General features: G+C 46.0%; 1 protein-coding gene across 27 annotated transcripts in view; it reads left to right on the forward strand.

The window, feature by feature from the left end:
• KCNMA1 (potassium calcium-activated channel subfamily M alpha 1) overlaps positions 1–23324 on the forward strand; it is a 722512-nt gene that overhangs the window by 356103 nt on the left and 343085 nt on the right. For all 27 annotated transcript variants that reach the window (XM_076010104.1, XM_076010105.1, XM_076010108.1 and 24 more), the window contains exon 3: positions 7009–7070. In XM_076010104.1, coding sequence (XP_075866219.1) covers positions 7009–7070 — 62 coding nt within the window. The remainder of the gene's footprint in view (positions 1–7008; positions 7071–23324) is intronic.

Genomic DNA, 23324 nt, shown 5'->3' on the forward strand with positions numbered 1-23324 from the left:
ATAAAGCCAGAGGAGGAAAGGGCCAGAGTTTTCAGGGTCTTGTTGACTCTCTCAGGGATTTTTTTTCTTCATACCAAAAGCTGTGGAAGTCATCTGAAATAACTTAAGGAGGGGTCTTCTTCAATTTATATGTGTGTCCTAAAAATCTAGTCTATTCTACTCTGAGTATGGCTTCATAGTATTGCACTTTTGGAAGTAAGTACCAGATCCCAATGCCTGTAAAATCCTAGACATATTTATTAGGCTTCCTTACATGTGAATAGCCAGTTTTATTCTTATCTGAAAATCCTATGCGTTTTATTTTAATGCTGTAATTCCAAATACCAACTGCTGAAAACACCTCTTTCTTTTTTCTTGAACACATCTCTGTTTATTCCATTGTCTATGCTTGGTTTCCAGTGAACCAATTTACAGCATTTTTGTGTATACACTTCCAAATAAGTCAAATATAATGTTCCAGAATGCTAGATTGAGAATTTAGGGGACTTATGGATATTTCTATGGCACTGTTAAAATATTGGTTTCATATTTTACAAATCTTTTTTATTTAAGATAACAAAATTACTTTTTTGGTAGCAAGATGATATCGTCTATTGAGAACCATTAATGATTTAGGAATGAGAAAAACACATTAACTATACTTGCTAGATTGTGAAGAAAAAAAAAATCCTTTCCCTTTTCCCTTAAGAAAACCTGTGACCCAGAGCGTGAGTATCTAGAGGCAAGGCCTGTGAAATATGGGCTTTTCAAGGACTCGCAGAGGCAAGGCGGGGGGCCTGCGTCAGACCACCCCTCAACTCCTTGTAGCTAAGGCAGAGCTGAGACTCAGTCCCAGGGAGAGCGGATCAGTGGCCCCTCTAAGTTTTGTTTTGCTTTGTTCCAGTCTTGTGCAATGACCTGCTGCAGGAACAATTGATAGTGCTGCTGGAAACACAAACTATGAATTCGAGCATCCATGGAATTTACTCTTGTGATTTTATGAAACAAGCCTCTTGGATACAGACCTAGGGACAGGTGTACTGTTAACGTGGTGAATTATACGTGTGCATACATGGTAGGCAGCTGGCATAAAAGAGTGCTGCTGCCTTTTGAAGCCAGGAGTTTTTAGTTCTTTTTACTGCATGCAATAATCTACCAAGATCCCTACCTAATAATCCTCTGTTTCAGTCCCACCATTTCACAGGTTGCAAAACTGGGACCCAGAGAGATTAAAGTGATGTGCTTAAGAGCAAACTGCTTACTGAGGCAGGGTGCAGATTCAAACCCAGGCCTTCTGACTCGGAGTCCTGTGCTCTTCCTGCCATATGCCAGTCATATTGTATACCTGGTGTCTGTCCTCCACCAGAACAGCTGGGTGGACTTGGAAATGTCAGGAATTCTTTCCTCTTCCTTGGTTTCCCATTCTTCCCTTTCTCTTCCCCTTGCACTTTGTGAATCTACAGTGTGGGCGGTGTTACTTCTCTACCGGACCCAATCCTTCCTTTGATGTTCTGAAAGTGTCCATTTATACGGGTAGCATTTCTTAAATTCATAAGGGACTCCTGTGTAATTTAAACTTCTAGAAATTCTAGAAACTTCTAGAAATTTCTAGAAACTTCTAGAAATTTAAACTTCTAAAAATTCCATAGTCCTTGAGGGCAGAGGTTAGGCCTGACTTAGCTATTATATTTTAGCTTTGCATTTCCCTGTCTCTCGCTCCGGCCCTTGTGCATAGCCGTTCAATAAATGCTTGTTGGCATTTTGTTAAATCCACCAGACCAAACATTATAAGTAGATGTTCCAATGATATATCTCTCAGAAATAAAATGTCCCCAGACTGTTTTGTCTTGAGAGTTCTCACGTCTATTTTTTATACAGTGGATTTTATTGTATATAAATTATACTGCCATTTAAAAAGTCCTGCGCCTTTAAGATCACATACGGAAAATTGTCCGTTTTCTGAGAAGGGTCTCTGCAGCCCAGTGGATGGCTAAGCCCTGATCAAACATGCAGAATCACCAATTAGGGTCATTTGTTCTGCTGTGAGCGGAGGAGAATGTGTAAAACCTGCTCAGGAGAGAATTAATTCATCCTCTTCTCTGAACTTTTTAGAGTGCGCCTAACAGGATCCTCTAAGCCTGCAGGCCTCCTACATATGTTCTAATGGGCTAATTGGTAAGGCGACATTTGTAAATTAATCTCTGGCTTGAGCTAAGTGGTTCCCCTAATGGCTTTAATTCAGTGACTCCCATTCTTGGCCGCACGGTCAGACTCACTGGAGGAGCTTGTTAAAAAGAGGCGCCCGGTTCCCCCACCCCCGGCTCGTGGTTCGCCGGGCCTGGGTGGGAGGCGGGCATCTCTGCTTTTTAAGAAAAGCTCTCCTCAGGAGATAGGGTTCTGGCGGTGGCCCCCTCTGTGAGCCTCGGCCCCACACCCATCCCCTGAGGCCCACAGAGCCTCCCGTGCCCCCTGGCAGCGCACGGGCCTGCACCCCGCAACGCCAGCCCAGGTCCTAGAACAGGCCACGTCCCTGACGAGCCAGCTCTTCTGCTTCAAGTCCCCTCTGTGCTCACATCGCTGAATCTGCCCTTTCCTCGAGGAGCTCCCGGGACCTGAGGGGGAAAATGCTCCCCGCTGGCCATCCCATTTTCCATTTTCATGAACTTCCCGAGGGACATTGGAAAGATCTTCCCGGCCTGCCGGGATTTCCTTCTAGGAAGATGGCTGTGAACTTCCCGTGGCTACTCTCCATCTGTCACCAGAATCCTCCTCGTGTCCGGGGCTGGGGACGGACTTTGGGTTTTTTGTCCTTGGATACACTGTGTGTCTGTGTTCCTGGCACTCTTTTGTGCAAATAATGTGCCGCGCTTGATCTTGGAGTTTTGAAAATAGGCGACTCCAAGCACCATTGCTCTAATGACGTTTGTCGAGTTGCTTTTGGTGTTTAAGGAATCTGACACAGCACTCAATGTCACCATGCAGCGTGTGGGTGTTTTCAGTAAATCTAAGGATATGGCAGTGAGTGCTGCCAGGGAGATTTGGGGAGCCCTCACTGTGGGAAGCTGGACAGGCTCTGGTGAAAATGAGCGGAAGTCGTGCCCTGAGAGGTGGTGCTCAAGTCATTGGTTTTTTTTTTTTTTTTTTTTTTTTTTTTTTTTTTTTGAGAAGAGTGTCGCTTTGTTGCCCAGGCTATAGTGAGTGCCGTGGCGTCAGCCTAGCTCACAACAACCTCAAACTCCTGGGCTCAAGCGATCCTCCTGCCTCAGCCTCCCGAGTAGCTGGGACTACAGGCATGCACCACCATACCTGGCTAATTTTTTTCTATACATATTAGTTGGCCAATTAATTTCTTTCTATTTATAGTAGGGACGGGGTCTTGCTCTTGCTCAGGCTGGTTTCAAACTCCTGGTCTCGAGCAATCCGCCCGCCTCGGCCTCCCAGAGTGCTAGGATTACAGGCGTGAGCCTCCGCGCCCGGCCTAGAGCTTGGTTGTTGTAAAGATGATTCTTGATGCTGGAGGGCACAGACACGTGGCTTGGGAAATTGTGCTTTCCCGTCTCCTCTTACCATGTCCCTGGGGCTTCAGTCCTCCTTGTCCCTGGGACTGTGGAAGCACACAGAAGGATTCCCACCGGCCCTGCCCCTTCCTGGAGGGACATTAGAGTAGCTGTAACATGTAGATAGGACACTTTGAGAAAGAAAAGGATATTGAGAAAAGAGCCCTTAGTTCCTACTCTTTTCTCGCTGCTTCTCCATTTATTAGTGATCCGCCCAGGCAATAGCTTATTATGTAATGGCTATACCTATCCTATAGGATTTACCACAAATTGCATAATATTAATGGCACAGGATTAATCTATGCAAGGACTACTCCATAAAAGAGTTTACTTTATGATTCCAAGTGGCCTTGCTTCTTTTGTTTTTCTTGGGCCTTGTGCATAGCATATGTTAAATAAATACTTGACTATTTGGGGGCCCTCTATAACATTACTATTACCATTTAAGCTAAAATCCATTCATCTGGTGTTCTCAGGCTGATATTTTTCATATTTGGAGTGGGGTTCTCAGACAACGGGGGATTTGTTAGAGAGATAGAGATAGGAAGAGAGAGAGAGAGAAGACATAAGTCCTTCTGAGGTGCTTTGTGAGGGCCCTAGAGGAGACAAGTCTCTGCTGGGTTTCTGTTTTCATGGCCACGTCAAAGAGTGGGTGTGTTTACAGTAGCACCTGGATCCAGGCTGACAGTGTCATCAAGCGTGACATGACAAAGAGGCATTTATCGAGTTTAAAGATTCCATGCACAGTTACCTTGATGCCGAGGAGCAGGTCCTCTCCCCACAGAGCATTTCATGCATGGAGGCAGGCGATGGTGGATCCTGGTGGGCGGGGCACCTTGGCTCATCCTGTACGTAGTTGAAAGAAAGCTGAGCACGGGGACCCACGCATGGGTCCACTCAACTAAATCTTCAGTCCCTGGGAGTTGCGGAGATCATTCCCCACCCCCCGGCATTCTTCCCTCTCTTACGCTATCAGAGAGATGCTGACATTTGAGCTTCCATCTTAAGAGGGCAGCAGGATTCCTTCCCTCCTCCTGTCACTGGCTGATTTGCCTAAATAAGCAAGGCATTAGGCCCCATCATAGATGCCAAGTGGAGGCAGCTGGGACAAATTAGTGTCAGCTACTCTGTCTGGCCATCCTGATGCTGGGAAGTCATTGCCATTGCAGGAGAGCTTAGATTTTGGGGTTCTTTACACAATGATGTAGATGACATTAGCAAGGACCTCTTTCCTGTCCTTTCCCGCAACTGTGGCTTTTAGCGGCATAGGCCTACATAGCCAGCTCCGACAGATGCCCAGCATTCTCAGGCACACATGCAGGGAGCCAAATGGATAGGGATTAGTCTGGGATCAGCTGTTTATGAATGAAGACGAAGCCCTTCCCCTCTGTCCTGGCCACACCCCTTCTCTTTGCAGCTTTTTGAGAATGAGGTCAGGGCCGGGATCTAACTGCTTATGTCTCAGAAATAGCAGCACAGATCAAAATTAATCTTAAGCTATTTGTTTTCCTGCCTCCTTCTGATGAATAGAGGCAAAAGCAGGGGCCTGTGCATGTTTTTGCTTGCTTGTTTTTGTGTCTGCCTTTGCAAGGAATGAGTGAATGGATGTGTGGGGGGGGAGAGGCCGAGGTGAGCCAGCCAAGAGGGATTAGTGCTGGGTAGATGATGATTACTGACAGACTGCAGAAGTTTCCCTGGATTCAACTGGAGCATGTTTTAGTTTTTAAAACAAAATGGAAGAATAAAAGAAACCGCAGGGTATTGTTTTAACACTCCCTTTCATAAGGAGATTTTATCAGTTGCTATGAAACTGTGTATTCCTTTTACAGTGCCCAGTTGTTTCGACTGTCATTTTCTGGACTGTGTAACCCACTATCTGTCCCTAGTAGCCCCTTGGAGTTTTGCAATGTTTTAAATGAGTATCTTATGCTGGTCGGGTGCGGTGCTCACACCTGGAATCCCAGGACTTGGGGAGGTCCATGTGGGAGGATCCCTTGAGCCCAGGAGTTTGAGACCAGCCTGGACAACATAGGGAGACCCCATCTCTACTAAATAGATAGTATTTCATGCAGATTTCATTTTCCATAAGTCACTTTGGCACAAAACACAAAACACAGATACGTGTGTCTGTGATTCTCCCTTTTTCTTTGTCTGGATACACTGACCCTCTTTGCACACACATAGCTTGACTGTTCCTAGTCCTTACATAAATTGGAATTCATCTGTATCCACCAGGTAATGCCCCAGTGATGTCAGTTTCTGTATACTCTGAGGAGACTGACACTTGCAGCCCTCAGGCTGCGGTCTCTTTAGGACATTAGCATATCTTAAAGGTCTTTGTTGACCCAGCAGGCATACTTTGTTTGTATGTGTGTGTGTGTGTGTGTGTGGGGGGGGGGGGGAGTTACTTTTTGTTCTCAGGCGTCATTGTTGGCTGATAGCCTCTTTTTCATTTTTGACTGTCCTTTAGTTGCATTAACAGTCTTCTCTGCAAAAGATTAAGTAAACAAATTAGAATGTTCAGTGAGGACAGAAGTGTCAGCGTCAGCCTAATCTGCTACATATTCATTTGATGGACCTTAGTGTGACAGGTGTCTACTGGAGGAGATGCCAAAACTGTCTTCTATCCATGGTGATTAATTTTGAACGAAGAGTGTAAAGAAGGACAAGGATTGTCACATAACTGGCCTAATGGATTACCTGATTTGACTCCCTGCACCTAAACTATTTTCCTAAATGCTTCAGAAGTATTACAACCACACAGACATAGAGAGTATGCATGCAGTAAATGTATCTGTAGCTGCATATGCAAACACACACCTAAGGACATTTGTACAAGCAAATTTGTGCTTTTCAAAGTGGTATTTCCTGTCTAGAGACAGAAAGTAAATTGGAGGTTGTCTGGGGCTAGGAGTCGGGAATGTGGATTAATTGAACAGGCACGAGTGATCTTATTGGAATGATATTAACGTTCTGAAACTGGATAACAGGGATGGTTAAACAACTTGGTGAATTTGCTAACAGTCATTGATGAATTATACACTTAAAAGGGGTGAATATTGTGATATATAAGTTGTGCCTCAATAAAGCTGTTAAAATTGATATTCCCATGCTTGAGAGCATTTACGTCTTAGGTTACATATAATATGAAAAATTGTATCACCCCAAATTTTTATTGATGTCATTCACAGAGAAGCTGGACCTTGAGATCACAGGGCCAGATAAAAACTCAATGCTCTAAAGATATAAAAGTCTGCCCTGACACCTATTGGCAAGGGGCGAGGTTGCCGCCCACCCCCAAGGAAGGAGGCAACATCCAGGGCATTTGTAGGGGCAGCAAGGGGTCAGCTTTCCAAGCATTTCCCCAAGGGCAATTGGAAGGGTATTTCAGAGATGCCGTTGCATGTGTCAAAGCACCCAAACATCCTCACGTCCAGCTCTTCGGTGACAGCATTCTTCTCTTCTTTTGCAGGTTGTCTTGGTCTTTGCTCTCAGCATCGGTGCACTTGTAATATACTTCATAGATTCGTCAAAGTGAGTATTCAATGCATTGCCTTGCCTTTTCCCCAAAACAATTGTTAGCCTTTACATTGATCAATTTGTTTATCTTAACACCAACCCTTACAAGAGCCTCCTGAGTGTTGAAGATTTTTGGAGGAAGGCAGGGCTGTTCTGTGCTGACTTTCTGAATGAGAAAGAAAGCTCTTGGAAGGAAGGCTGCTTCCTTTCTGCTGGCCTGGAAGGAAAAGATGCCTGGGGTCAAACCTCCTCGCTGGGCATTATTTATTTTTTAATAACTATTTCCTGATGAAATACTTGCACCGAAGATGTCAAGAACTTAAGAGAGCTTGATGGGAATTTGTGAGCTCTGGGAGGGTTGACAGTGTCCAGCAGATGGTAGTCCAAGCCATTCGTTCTTGCCATGGTTGTAGGATCCTTTTCTCATTTGCATTTCCAATGCTTTGATCTCGTTGGAGGTCACATTAAAACGCATGGTGTTATCCTTTTACCTGCCAGCCAAATATTCAGCTGAAGCATCACTCGCTGGTGCTTCTTGACTTGTGAAGGTAAGGAAATGGGATGGAGGAGTTCATGGTGACTCCCAGTGGTGAAGGCCCATGGCCATCTGAGAATTCCTAGAGGAGACACTTGTGCAGACCCCTTGGGTGCCAGCTGAGTGGACTGGTGCTCTAGGGTGAGCCTGGATGACAGATGGTAAAGATCTTGCAGGAGGAAGAGGCCACTGACCAGGCTGCTAAATGGCAGCCAGACGTGCCCTGTTTCCTGCAGGTGCCACCCCTGGGACCTTCATTGTTTCAACTATCCTATTGCAATCTTGAAGTTGACGGCTTCCGGGAGATGAGGGGAGCTGGAGTCTAACTCCATTTCTGTTGAGACACCAGCTTGGCAACTCTGGCAACAGTGGCCTTGAGCTCGTTCCCTCATTGTCCACTGTGAGAGTGATTTTAACTTCTTTAACTCTATCCTGGATACTAGACTTCGATCCTAGGAAATCTGCGTGGTGTTCCTGTTGGCTCAGACCGCAGCTTGCCTGAATTCTGAGCTTAGTTTTCTGGGGCTCAGAATGGTAGTAATTTCATGCACACCTAAACTCTGAATTTCTCAGAGCCATCTGGTCACCAGCCAAAGGATTTTGTGCATTTGGGTGCAGAGGCCAAAATGGCATGTCAGAGAAAATAAAGAAAATATCTCCTCTAATAACCTGTCTCTGGGAATCAGCCAAGTCTGAGAATATCTGAGGTCCTTCACCCTGTCCCCACACAAGCCTGGGCTCCTCAGGAAACAGAGCTGCACATGCTTCCTCCATCAGCTCTCCCTAGCCAAGAAAGAGAAGAGCTTTTTTAAGTGTGGAAGACTCCAATTGCCATGTCATTGAAGGTAAGTCCCTTCTAAATACTTACTCTTAATCATTCTAGACCATATTTGAATTTAACCGAAGATCTTCTAAAGCCCCTGGTCTTATTTTTCCGATCTCTCTCCAGGAGTGTTCTCGCATGTCGTGGGGTGCAGACCCTGCCAACTTCTATGCTGGGGCTCAGGAAAAAGGTTCAGGCATGTAGCCTGTGCCCCAGCAAGAGCAAATCCTTATGTGGAGGTGAGTGTGCTGATGTGTTAGGAGGACAGATGCCCTGGTCAGCGCCTTCCTGCCCTTTGCCTACCTTTTGCCTCCTCTGTATTTCTCAGAAATAAAATGCTTTTTAGATGGATTTGGATGATGTCCTTTTTTATAGTGTCTACTGTGAGGCAGCCTTTTGCTTTTTAGATCCTGGTGTTGTCTGCCTCCATGTGAAGTCATGAGAGTGATGCAATTCTCCAACACAACAAGCCCTCTTCCCCGAATACTCTGTACATGTCCTTGGCTTTAATTTTGATCCTGCTAAACCTCAGGGAAGCTGACGCCGGGAGTCCTCTCTGATTCTGGTTTCTTTTATGGGCTTGCAAAGAATCTATTCCAAGGATGGACCTGCAGTCCTATCCTCAGCTTTTCCTAGCAAAAATACCAGTAAGCTTAGGAGCAAAATTGTCCCCACTCTTCCTGAGGACTGTCCTAGCCTCATCCTGGCTTCAGCCTTGCTCTCTTTTTTGTCTCTGAACTGTGTGGTTTGGTACAAAGCTTTGAGTGTAAGGAGACCTCATGGTCATTTGCCTAGCCCTTTCCATTCTTCATTTGCATCGTTTCATTAGGTCCCGAGACCACAGCCCAGGATTCTGTTCTGGGGCGGGTGGTGGTGATCAATGGAGTCAGCACAAGGAGTCTTGCATCTTCTGGAGAGAGTCAGCAGGCATGCTCCAGTTAAGTATAGGGTAGAATTAAGGATTCTATAATCTATAAGGTCACCCGTATAGTCAATCCACAGTTTCCCAGGAATAAAACAAAAGGAAAGCTACTAAGCAAATTATAATCGAGATTAGTGAACAAAATGAGATGAAGTTTTAGCCACACATAAGATGCAAACAGAAAGAGTAGACTGTAAAACAGAAAAAGTAGAATGTAAAAATTTTAAATTTCCTTTTTTTTTTTTTTTTTTTGTTTTTTACCATTTAAAATTGTCACTGGTTTTACACAGTCAAGGTTTGGCTGGCCATCTGGGCATCTTGGAAAAATAGCTTTAAACTTCTCTCTTGGAAGCTATACTGAATCAGCACCCTGGAAAAAAGCAGCCAGTATTCTCCGGATGAAATTTAGTTAGTATTTAAGCCCTTCAAATAAACGAATCAGGGGACAACCTAGAGGTTGAGTCAACCCGTGAGTGACCCTAATTGGGCAGACACTGCCCATGAAATGGCTGTCCTGGTGAATCTGAACCAGAGCTGGCCTCCCAGAGATGAAGCAGGGAATATCCCAGCAGCACAGGTTCAAGATTCAAGGCTGCCTGCACCGTTTGGAAAGTGCGAGGCGTGCGGATGAACACCTGCGGCAGGCTCTGCGGCCTGCTCGGCTCGGCCAGCCCCGTCTCGAGGCAGCCAGCCCAGGTCGCGCAAGCGCACAAGCAGGTCAGGTGCTGACTCCACCTCTGTGCATCAGCGGAGGCTTAGGCGGTCCAGGTAAATGTCGTAATTGGTGACTTTGGGATCTTTTTAACCTTTCGAAGCTCATTTTACTATCAGGAGGCGCCGGTTAAATCACTTCCAAGGTCATCTTCTCCTGCGCATCTCTTGTTTTCGGCTGTTAGCCCAAGATAGATCCCTGCGTGGGTCTTTTTCATTCACGGGTTTGAGATGCCCTTCTTGGGGCCTGGTCTTCATTTTCCTAGAGCGATTGCGAGGGAAAAATCATCTGTGTAGCCTCAAGTGGTTCCTATCTGGCTACGACAGATTGTCCTCGGCACTCCAGGAGCTGAAAGCCAAAGAGAATTACATTAAACCGCATTAAAATTATGTTTCATCATCCCAGCAGTAGACTCTCTAGAAACACCCAAGCAGAAGGAGCTGTCTCTCTCTGGACCTAGTCTTTGGTTAGATGTAATGCCAGTGACTTAGCAAACATGAGAGGCACTGAGCCCCAACATGCCACCCCACAATCCCTCCCCCAAAAGATATCCTCCGATTAGCCACACACAAGACTCATACTGTCCAAAAAGCTCCCTTTCCTTTTCATTCATTTTAAAAGGCCTCCTGCCCAATTTATGACACACGTCACTCTAGCTCCCAATTCTGAAGTCCCCCAGTGCCTATGCCACCCCTTTCCTCCCACACACCCTGATCCCTGGGAAGCAAAGATTTTTAAAATATTGTACAACCAAGTAGAAAGTGCCTAGAGCTGCCCTGTGGGTGCTAATGTCACCTTAGCTGCTTCCATTCTTGTCTATTTCCTCCCTCCTACACAAGAACAGTAATTCTTATCTAATAGATAAGAAAAAGAAAATGAAAACACAGACCCAAGGTGTCAGCGAGAGGGCAAGATTCGTGCATTGCATAATGCAACCCTCCCTGTTGCATCCAGAATTTCAAGAGAAAGTTGGAAGAGATGCAGGCTCGGAGCTCCAGGTCTGCATTTTTTTCCAGGGGCACCCTGGGAAAGGATGACTCACGCGCATGGAGATACATATTCCTTTGATTCATGTTTAAACGCTGCTACTTCTTAGGCTGCGGTTACGTGCATTATGAATATTTAATGCTGCGTATACTGAAAATGAAGGTCAAGTCCTGCTCGCTGGTGACTTCAAGGCAGGCTCCTGTCTCTCAAGGGGAAGCTACCTGCTGTTAGCAGAGTAGAGCTGAAAGGTTATACATTGTTAAATTTTTCCTTAATGACTTTATCTGCTCCAAAATGGCTGGCGTGCAGTGGGGGGCGCCTGCTGCTTGTTCCACTCTCTGCTCTCGACTTCCGGTATCTGCAAGGCTGTTTGGGGTCTGTGGACATTATGAAGGAGGAGGGGGAAGCAGCTCAAGTTTTGTAGAGCACCTAACCCAAGGGCCTGATTGCCAGGGCATCAAAGGGGTAATGTTTGGGAAATGGCCTCTCCCCAGTCTTCTTAAAATTTTAACTTTTGTATTTATTCATTCATTCTGTATTCATGCATTCACTTGAAACATCTTCAAATGTGTTAATGCTGACTGTTTCCTGGGTGGCAAAATTGCTTATGGTTAGGTATGGTTGAGGAAAACTATCTTTAAGGTTGCGATAGGAACTGACCAGATTGTTTTCACAGTCTCCGAAATAAAGCTGGCCCCGTTGATGTAACACGGATACCTCGAGCTTTAGCAGAGCCGGGGTGAGTTGCCCAACAATTTCACTCACCCCAGCCTTTGCACAGCCTGGCTTCTCATCCCTCAGCCTAGAAATGCTCTTTCAAAAAGGAAGAGGTGGCAGGCGGTTAGAAGGAACTAATAATATTTGCTGATTACGTGCTGTCTGTGAGCTATAGTGCCAGGCGTGCGATGTCACTGAATTCCCCTAACGACTTCTTCGGGGAGGCATCACCATTCCCACTCTGCAGACGGGGAGGCGAAGCTGCAGCCTTAGCCCGAGCCACGTAGCTGGTAAGCGGTGGAGCCAGGATTTGATTCCAGCCTGGCTCCTTCTAAAGCCATCGCTCTCCCCGGTGTCAAGAAGTGAAATTCCAGATTGTGGAAGTAACTGATGGGGTTTAGTGAGATGTTGCAAGAATGAGAGGTCACAGGGCCTCATCTCCCCCAATCCATCAGTCTTGTTTCCTCTTCTGTCCTCCCTCTCCCCTTTTCTCACGCTGGGAGCCAAGTCTGTAGTTGGAGGTACCCAGGAGGCTCCCACCATGGGCTTTCCCCCTAAGACACTGCCCTGGGTCATGTGCCGGTTGCTGTCTGCTTGGGCCTTGATGCATTCCTTCCCAATAATGGCTTAGTAAAACCCACTTCTCTTCTATGTCAGTGGAGTGGCAGCATTTTGTGATAGGTACGGTCAAGTGTATAAAGAACAAGGATGGTTGATTGTTCCTCACAGGCTTCTCCCACCTGGGAGATTCTGTCCAAGTAGACGGACCCTTTGGTCTTCCCATCCTTACCTACTTCCCAGCACCTGTCATTTGGCACACTGAAGTAGATAATGACAAGTGCCCATTTCCCAAGGAGATAAATTCTTTGATCTCTTTCGAGAGTTATAGAATTAGTTCGTTGTTGTTTTGCATTATGTTGCAGAATATTTATGTGCCTAGAAAGTCAGTATTATCAAACTAATAGATTTTAGGCAAATTGGGCCCCCAAAAAGATTCTATGGACATCTTAAGAAATGACATAAGATACCTTGCTTCCTTCTCCAGCCTTGTTCTGACTGTGCACAGGTGACAACTCGGTGCCTCTCATGTGTCCAGCCTCACAGCAGGCACCTGGCAGAGCTCTGAGGACAGCATAGATCCCATGAGTGACAGTGCATTGCAAACTGTAAAGTGCTGTGCACACTAGCTTTCGCTGTCACCATTAGTACTCCACACCTCACAGCAGGGCCAGCTGGGCAGCCCGTGGCGTAGAGAGAGAAGCTCACCAGCTTGCTCCGTGCCCAGTTCCTTTACGGAACACAGCCTTTCTAGGTAGTGCTCTGGAAAATTAGCCCCAGCTCTCCGCCTTGGTGCCCTTTTCCAGAAGTCACGGCATGCATTTAACCTTTGTGGAAGAAGTCAACACAAATCACTGTGTGTGCAAAGCATCTCCCTATTCCCCCCCCCTTTTTTTTTCTTTTTAAATACTCCCCCCAATTTTCTCCACCCCTCAGTGACATTTTTATTGCCAGGCTTTGATTTGGAAAATTATGGGTAGGGAAAGTTCAAGGGCAGGATGTTCGGAACAGCACTGCACATCTGTGAAGGGAACACGACAGGAGAGCCAGCAGCTGTTGGAAGCCCCGAATGTCAGATGGCAGAGGGGCCCACTGAAGGATGGGGAGAGGAGACGCCCTCAGGGCAAAGAGCCTATAAATAACTCCCAGTGGGAAGTCCTTGTGCCCTTTTAGGATTTACCCTTTAATGGCAGCACTCCGTTCCCTGGCATGGGAGTGACCTTAACTCATCCCTTCTACCTCGTCTCGTTTTCTCGCTGCCATTCCTTCATTAACTGAGTGCATACCCGGTAGAGAAGACAGTGGAGAGAACACCAAGGAATAGAGTCAACTTCTATGCATGTCCTTGTCTCTGTGTGGGCAGAGTTTGGAGAACAAGGTATGTTCTTTGGTTCCCAAACAGATTGGCTTCATTTACCTCAAAGTTCAGAGCCTGAGTGGCGCCCTTCCTCTTTCTCCCCTCCACACTGGCGGGGGGTCTGGGCTTCCTTGCTTCTTTCTCACTGCTCGAGCGGTACCTCAGTGTGACAGCACCTGGCCGCATCAGGGGACTGCTTATCTTGGGCACTTCACTGGCAAAAAAATCAAGGACCATGCTAGGAGTGGAAGAGCACAGAGCTGGACCTGCCAGGTTCGCTACCAAAGGCAACTTTAGAACATGCTGTTAGGGTTGAGGGGGCCTCAGAGTGCCGTTGGGGCCACTGTCCCCTGTGCTGCACCGTCCTCTCCCGAGGAATGAGGGCTGGGGACCTGCTCAAGGTCACCCGATGGCCAGGGGCAGAGACGGAGCTGGGAGCCGCAGCTCTTTTGTATTTGATCTCTTGGGTTCTTTCTACTAAATGAAGAAGTGAACAAAGATGTGGTAGCCTATTCGTTGAATAACAAAGCATATTTTGACTTTTTGTGCCAATTCTGGACTTCTAGGCCTTCATCGTGGGGCAAACCTTAGGGCCATGGATAAGAATAAAGATATCCCAAGGGGGAAAAGATCAAACCTGGCCAGGTGGCTGCTTGGGATTAGTTTATTTCATCTCCACTGTCAAGAGGCCTTAAATTCCTCGATTTTATTATCCTGCAACTCTCTCTCTCTCTTTCCCTCCCTCTGCACCATTTCAGAGTTGGGAGGGGGAGTGGGGAAGAGCTCAGCTCTGTTTTGGAGGGTTAACAAGGCTGAGCACATTGCTTTGTCCTGTTTGGAATTTATTATGCATTACTTTTGAGGACATTTTGCCCAATTGCTCATTTGTTTCCCCCGTGGAAACACTATCTGATAACGACGTCTATAAATTCATGTGTACTCTACCCTCCAAAATTAGAATGAATTATTTCTTCTCTTTTCACCACTCTCCAGAACTTAAAGAGAATGCTTTGGATGATCTGACACTCTCTTTTAGAAGAATGGTTGTTTCAGGGTGAAGGAGGCAAATGAATTCCCTTTGAGGCCCCATGGTTACCTGCGTCCTCTGCAGTGAGCACCAGTCTATGCCCCAAGAGGGCTGAATCTGCTCCCCATCTCTCGGCACCTGTCCTCTCTCTGAAGTCACAGGCGGACGTGCGTCCGGGAACTGCCGAGAGACCAGGGTGGGAGCCAGCTGGAGCGAAACGTTATAGCTCAGAACCGTTTAATCCAAACACGAGGGCAGAGCTCACGCCTAACACAACTGTGGTGGCGCCGAGGTGGTGGTGGTGGCTCCTACAGCTTCATCATGGGGTTTATGGGCTGGAGGACATGTGACCTCTTTCTTGTCTTTTACCCCTGTCCTTTGTCCTGACAGCCTGACAAATTGTAGCTTTGGGGAGACCCTGGTCAGTGATGAGTCATTTGTGCTTTAAAAATAGAATCTTCTGAAGCAAGGACGCCCTTGGGACTTTTTGATGCGTATGTCACTGTTCATAAAATTTGGGAGTAGGGAGAGTGTGTGTGTGTGTGCTTGTATGTGTGTAGGGGACCATCGTGTCCCACCGATACAGTGGGGAAGCAGAGCACAGAGGAGTGGCCGCCAGCCCCAGCACAGGGACAAATGAGGCTGACAGCCATGTACCTGTGGCCATAAAGGTCAGTTAGTAGGTCTCTATTGAGTACCAGCTGTGTGCAAGACATTTTGCTAGGTATTGTGGGATTTTGAATGCTTATGTATAATACTATTAATAGATCTTTTCCATTAAGATCTTTAAATTATATATATTTTTTACAAAGGTCAGGATGTCCAGCCATAGATACAGGAAAAGTGAAGTAACAAAACAAGATAAGTGAGACACCACCAGGCAATGCATTGTCAATTACTAACTAACATGGGCGTTGTGAACAGTAAGTGCTGATGGCTGCTGAGGGGCTGAGAAGATAGTCGCCTGCTATAAAATGTTTTGGGTTTGGGGGAGATTTTGAGTTGAGAGGATAGAAAACTCATTGTCCCTCAGCTCTAGGAATCCACAAGAGGGACTGCCATTATGGCCTGCACGTGGGCCTCGTGACTTTGATTTTCAGTACATGCTAAGTCAAGCGAAACCCTGCATTGAAATCAGCCATGGAGACTAGGGATGGAGAACACTTCAAGGATAGCATCACAGAATCAGAAAAGCGAACTCTCCCCAGGGCGGTGATACCTGTTCTCCGATCGCACGTGATTCAAACCTTTGGTACTTTGTATTTGAACATTTCTAGAAGTGGCTGAACGGCAACCATTCCATCTTTTGGAAACCGAGGCCAGCGTACGATGTGCTACACAGGGGCCTTGTTTATGCACTTGGTACATGCAGGGCATCACAGGGGTATGATGGGGAGGAAAGTTGGCAGGAATGGGAGACTGTGTGCTGCTGCCGAACACACCAGGGCCCGGACCCGGGATGTCGGTGGGAGACCAGCATTTGCCCCCAGGGCTGCATTGCGATCTCCATGGGCTCCAGGTACTTTTGCCTTCTTGGGTCCCTTCTTCCATAAAGGATGTTAAAAGTTATGTTGTGTGTAGCTGTGAAGATGGATATAATCCAGCCGGGATTCATTATTATTTATTCATTATTATTGTTATGTTTATTTTTCTTCTGATTTTACAGACGTTAAAATTAAGACTTTTTTTTGGACCCCTTGGACGGACAGCAGCCCCGGGCACTGTGCCTGCCGCGTCTGCTGGAGAAGTTGGCGCTACTTCCCCCTTCCTGTCAGCTCACCCTTCTGGACATTTTCACAGATAAGGAAACAGGCTCAGAGACAGATGCCTCACGCCGCCCCCCCCCCATGTTGTCTAATTGTTTCAGATGAGAAAACAAAAATAAGCATTTTATTTCAAGCCCTGTCTTATGACTTGGCTTTGGGAAATACTAACTTCGGCAACCCAGCATGGAAAACCATGGCACCTGTGGAAACATGAAAAACTTTAAGAAACCCTGATAATCTTGTTTTTCTGCTGGATTTTGAAAAACACATGCTTTTCCCATCATATCTGAGAGTGAGACTCACTGGTCTAAGAGCTCTGTTTGCTAAAAGGGCCACAACACAAAATGACATTTTCTTTGTCAGAGGTTTGCAAGGTTTGGACAGGGAAAGGCAGGTGTTAGAGATGGGTGTGTCGGATCTGGTGAGGACTTGCCATGAGCTCAGAGCTCAGATCTCCCCTAAAGTGTCTTCTCTGCTCCAGCTGAGTGTTCCCAAGCAGAAATGCACACCCTTGGGGCGAGATCTTCCTATGTTTCAGAGAGAGGAGCAAATATTAGCTTTTACGTCGAATCTCCAATTTTAAAATATTGGCCACAAAGCCAAAACTCTTAAAGTACTCTGCAGGCCAAGCAAAACACCTCTGCAGGCCAGGATTCGGGCCTCCTGTTTTTCACTCTCTATTCTAAACTGTCTCTCTTTCTGGTCTCGAATTGGTTGTGCTCCCTGAGTGCCAGGAAATGTTCTTAACTCTTGGTCCTCCATCTCCCAGAAAGGGCCCCTTCTCTCTCCACACGGTGGGGAGTTTTTGGTCTTGGGTATTCCAGCTTATTTCCCATCTAACACATTTTTAAACACTGCTTAATTAAATTTCCACGTTTCTTGAGGCAAATACTGTATGTCACACCAATAAATCACCCACAACTTACTGTAAAGCCCCAAAGCTACATATCACCAACTCTACGTCATCTCTGAAAATAACGTTGCTAGAACCTCATAAACATACACTCTGTTTGTTTAAGAACTGCAAGAGCTTTTTAAACATGGTTGCTAAGTCACAAGGGCGTATTTTCCAGGACATAAATGGAAGCGAACATATGCCCCTTAAATTGTCAGATTTTTTTTTTTTTTTCATAAGAAGAGAGGCTCAAATCAGCCTGTTCCGCCAGTGTATTAACTTGACCCAAAGCAGGATTGATTATACTAAGTGTGTACGTGAAAATAATTGTTGGAAGCTATTCTCTCACTGACTTAGCTGAAAAGGCACGTTATATGAAACTCGGTTTAGTTTCTAGCATAAGTGTGGATAAAATACGGGGTTGCCGTAGATAAATCCTGGTTGTAGTTTTCAGGAAACTTAAAGTTCACAATTTGCATTGCATTTAACATTTACTGATGACATTCTTATGCGATGGCCCCTTCGAAAACAGAATTGGAAGGACATCTGGACCATTCCCCTGAGATATGGTTCCAAGTCTGGGCTGCAACTCGATCACTGACCTTTCACTTTTTACATGGAAACTTGGCAGTTAATGTTAGGGTAGAATTAGGCTCTGCTTAAACACAGAGCCTAGAGCTCAGTTATTTTCAGAACTAGGAAAAAGATGGCTGCATTCATGTCAACCTCCATTCCAGGAGAGCTATCTCATCAGTCTTGTTTTCCACGTGGAAAATACTGATACCACCTTTCACCTGTGGGGATGCTCTCAGGAAGGAACTATAGGTAGGGCTCCAGCATCCCTAATGTTGGAATCCACTGGAATGCACTTGTCCTTAACAAAGGTACTCAGTTTATCCTTGTTCCTGTTCATGCCCAGGCTAAGGACCAATCTCTTAATTTGAGAGCTGGTATTTTTTTGTATGCCCCTTACCCTTACCTCATACCAGAAAATACAGAAAGCAAACCCATGGCCCAGTTTGAGATACAATTGATCTTGATGCCCTAGAAGGAACTGCTGGGACAAGATGTAGAGAAAGGTGAAAAGAACACGGGTGCTATTAGGTGACTCTACCTGGCTCGTGATTTGCCTCTAGCAGCAGGAGGCAGTGGGAGAGGAGTGCATTAAGGAGTCTGCCCTCTTCATAATAGCATGAACAGAGATAATAAGGCAAGGTCTGTAAAGAGCAGCATGAATAATTGAGATGTGCTCCAGGCATCCATGCAGCCTGTCAGTGGCTTTGAGCACAATCTGTTATCAGGGATGAGATGCAGCGGGGGAGGAGACAGGGAGGGTGCACTTGGGTGCTGTGTGTCTGTGTGCACACATGTGCATATGCTTGGAGGAAGCATGAATGAGTAAGAGTTGGCAGCTACAGCAAGTAAAATTATAGAAGGCAATGTGTGTAGATTACCATGTAGACTGGGGGTGGTTCTTTTGTGGGCCAAGCACCCCTTTGGGAGTTGGATGAAAGCTATTAATGCAAAAATTTTTTTGGTCCCTAAAGTTGGTCCATGGAACTCAAACTAAGGATTCCTGCTCTATAAGGTTGGTTCATCTGCTCACTCGCCCCTGTTTTTCTGCCAGGAAGATCAGGTGGCCAACAGAGGGCCATCTTCATACCCAAAGGTTAAGCAGAGATTGATTGGGAACCTTTCTCCTCCTGGCATGCAAAACACATCTCAGTGCAAGTCTCTCTGCAGTGTGTTTTCGCTTCTTGAGCAGGCATTCCCTCACCTGCCAATGCATTAGAAATCTCGGCAACGAAGAGGGAATGCTAAGGGAACTAGGAAAGGGGGGGGCCCTGGGCTTCCTACGTCTTCCTCCAATACCTGGCAACACTAAAAGGAGTAGGTCAGGTGAGATGCATCCACTGAGCAGAGCCTGAGGGCTCCATGTTTCCTACTTCTCTTATGTACTATGGGCCAGCATCTGTTTATAGAGGAAAAATTCCTCCTTAGACTGCGATTCTGGGATGCAAATAAATCTCCAGCCACAATCATTCTGCCCAAACCCATCTCCTTTGTGCTGGGACCCGGGCACTACTGGGGTGCCCACACAGATGCAAGCAGCTGCCACTTCTCTGCGAGGTGGCATTTCTCGCCCACCACCGGGGAGGAAGAGGCAGGCGTGGAGAGTCGCCGGGGATCCCGTGGGCTCATCCGACCCATCTTCAGACCAATTTGACAGAAAGCAGAAGAGCAGCTTAAGCCAGAGGCCCCCTCCCATCTGAGTTCCCCGCTTCCTTCAGATTCCTCCCTGCCCTCACCTGTCTCCAAGCCAGTCAGCTGTGTCAGTTTAATTGGTAGGAAGGGGAGGCGGTGGGGACGCAGGCGGGGGTGCCTGGCATTCTGGAAGAAAGAGTCTCCCCAGAGAGGCGTGAGGGGAACCGTGATAGACAGGCCTGGGCGCATTCGCATTTGTCATCTGTGTCCTCTCCACTGAGGGGCAAGGAGGTCGGTGTGCTGGGCAGCGCTGGCCAGGAATGGAAGCGGGTGGGAAGGAGCCTCATGGTGAGCGGCAATCCCTCCTGGCTTGATGCGCCCTACCCTTCATGGCCTCGCATCCTTGGGCAAGTCAGTTAACTCTCTGGGCTTCTTTCCCGTGTGAAATGAGGTGCATGCAGCGATGAGGGCTGATGATCATATTTGCTTTACAGTAGTGTGTGGAATACATTAGACGATGCATAGAGAAGCTCTGGGTGCAGCCCCCAGCATGAACGTGGCCAGAAAGTATTATCCGTTATTGCCATTGTCCTTTTGAGGTTTGTTTTGGAGATTTTCATCAGGTCTTTAGAGAGACAAGATGTGAACACAGCGAAGTTAAGAAACAAAACAAGATGTATTGTGAGGCAATAACGGGATCAATTGTCAAGGCAGCGAACAAGACCAGTGTGTCTTCAAAGAGCGAATCTCGACTCATTAATGGTTTGTGAAAGCAACAGAGTAACAACAAGCATTTTAAAATGATGAGATTTATCAGCCCACGATAAAAATACAGCTAGTGAAGGTCAGTATGATTTTATGAAAACTTCTGTTTCAGTTATATACATAGATCTAAGAATATGGCATGAACATATGTGTAGACACATGTGCTGTAAGATGTATTGTGATGTAAAATATATTTCTTACTGTGGAATTTGCTAAAAACTAGTTTGAGAACCACGAGTTTTGAGTCTAGAAGAGAGCCTGTGCTCCCCGGGCTGCAGTGATTCAGGGAAGCTGCAGGAGGAGGGCAGGTGAGAGTTCCAAGCATGGGTAGAATTTGCATAACGCAGAAGAAGGGGTAGGGTGAGTAGTCCCCGGGACTGTCCCCACTTGTGGCACCAACTGCAAGTTTGGGAGGTTCCCTAAACCTCCCTCAGGTTTGCTAATTTGTTAGCAGGGCTGCAGCACTCCCTGAAAGCTATTACATGCAGGGTTAGAATTTATCACAGGGAAAGGACACCGATTATAATCGACCAAGGGACAAAGTGCATGAGGCAGACGAGCTCCAAACATGGAGCCTCCATTATCTCCTCTCCTCCCTATGGAGTCATGGACCGTGTTACTCTTCCAGCATCAATACGTGAACATATGTAAGGGGTACTGCCAATCAGGGAGCTCACCTGGGCCTCGGCGTTCAGAGTTTTCACTGGGACTTGATCATGTAAACCTGGGTGACCGCCCTCATGGCCAGCTTCGGTCCCCAGCTCCTCTGAAGGTTGACTGATACCAGGTGACCCGAAGCCTCCACCACAAATCACATTGTTAGACGTTGTGGTACGGTCAGTTCCCAAGCAAAATAACAATGTTGCTATCTGGCTGGCCTAAGACCCCAGGCAAAGACACTTTTATAAGGTATGACATTCCAAGGACTTAGAGATTGTCCCCCTGAAGCTGAGGGCAAAGGCAGACCTCTCTTTGGACAAAGTTAACATCTTTACAAAACAGTCAGTGAGGGACTGCGTTGGCTGGAGGAGAGGCCTCTTCTTGGGGAATACTGAAGTGGGTCCTTTGATCACGTGCATGAATAGCAGAGGAGGGGGAACTGCTACTCCGTGAACTTCGGGGCTTCTGGGTTTTGTGAATGTCACCAAGATCACTGTTGGGAAAAACATGATTTATCCAACCCATCGGACCCTCTGCATACCCAGGCTGCATAACCTGCAGCTGGGGAGGTAGAAGAGGGCACAGGAGAAGCGAAAGGGGTCAGGCTGCATGCATACTTCCCACGTGGGTGAGCTACCCTGGGCTTGATGCACCTTTTGGTGGACCCCATCTTCTGCCACCTCCGGTGACCAGGACTTTTCCTCTGCCTTGTTCCTTTGCATGCTTGATGAATGGTCCTCCAGGTGCCCTCAATAGCTCTAGTAAGAAGAATGTCTGTCTGTCTGTTCCCGCTTAACTTCCCCACTGTAAGGCTCAATGAGGTCAAAGCCAGAAGGCACTGAGACCTCAAGCCCGGGATTAAAAGCAGATCGAGCGTGTCATCCGGCCGCACTGCCCCCTTGCAACCTGACAAATGAGACAACCTCCAGCTAGGGACAGTTTATAATTGTGCAATCAAATTAACTTGGAGTTCAGCTTAATGAAGTGCTTAATGCTCTGAATGAGGCCGAGCCCTAATATTTAGAAAAGCAGACTGGACCCCAGGACAGAAAAGAACAGGCTTCAGCTAATACTTGGTAGTATTAATTGTGCTTGCAGAATAAGCCTTTTCCGAAATCCATCCTCTCATAGGAGGCAATCTGTTAGCACCCAGTTCTGCTATATTTTTGCTAAAGGGTTTTGCTGCTGTGGCTCATAAACAGGACAGTGGAAAGAACATTTTATTGGAAATCTTTGCTGAACTCTGCGTTCTGGGGCACATTTCTTAACTTCACAGGATCTTAGCTTTCTCAATTGAAAAGTGAGAAAATTCCTACTCTCTTTCTCTGAAATTCCTATTTTTTTTTTCCCAGAAGTGTTTTGTGGTAGTTAAAAGCCAATACTCTGAAGGCAAATACACCTGATTACAAATCCCAACTCTGTCACTTACTAGCTATGTGACCTTGGGCAAGAAATTAACCTCTCTAAGCCTTAGTTTCCTCAACTGAAAATATGGATGATATTTAATAATATTCCTGCTCCTTAGTGTGGAGAACGGTGAATGAGAGACTGCACACAAAGCACTTAATACAGGATGTAGGATATATTGGTATTTATTAAATCTAATGATGATGGTATAAATGTGAAATTATTTTCAGTATGAATTACACATAACTAATTGGGTATTATAGTCCTTATTTTCAATAAGCTGAGGATTTAGCTCTCATTTAGAAAATTACTGATGATTCAGTAATTAATTCAATAAAGACTTATGGAATGGCTATTTTAAGCCCTAAACACGTACATTCTAGTATCAGAAAGAGACAAACAATAAGCAAGTTGACAAATAAGATAATTTCAGTTGATGATAAGTGCTGGGAATACAGTACGACTAGTAATGGGAAAAGCAGCATTTCTTAACTTTTCTGTGCTGAGGAATCCTGTGCAGTCTGGTAAAGACCATGACCCTTTTCTCAGAATAATATTATTTATAAGGGCATTACAAAAGCAGTAGATTACAAAAACACTAATTATATTAAAATACAGTTACCAGAATATAAAGAACAAATTCATGATAAAGTATGCATGTTTCTTAACTAGGTCATTTTTATCAAGATCTACCAAACAGTTCTAATATAGCACTGTTACTTTAAGGTAGGATTCATGTAAATGGTGTTTTGAGAAACCTGCAACAGTCAGTCGTGCTCTTATGTGTAAATACCTGAGATCTCTGTTGCTAACGAAGTCAGGAAGTCACAGGTATCATTAACACTGTTCTAGCTTATTGCTTACATTTGTCAATAAAGGAAATGCCAAATTTGAATCAGGAGTTAATAAAAATAAACACGTGATTTTTCTTAT

This window comes from Microcebus murinus, chromosome 14 (genome assembly GCF_040939455.1).
Source record: "Microcebus murinus isolate Inina chromosome 14, M.murinus_Inina_mat1.0, whole genome shotgun sequence".
Lineage (NCBI taxonomy): Eukaryota > Metazoa > Chordata > Mammalia > Primates > Cheirogaleidae > Microcebus > Microcebus murinus.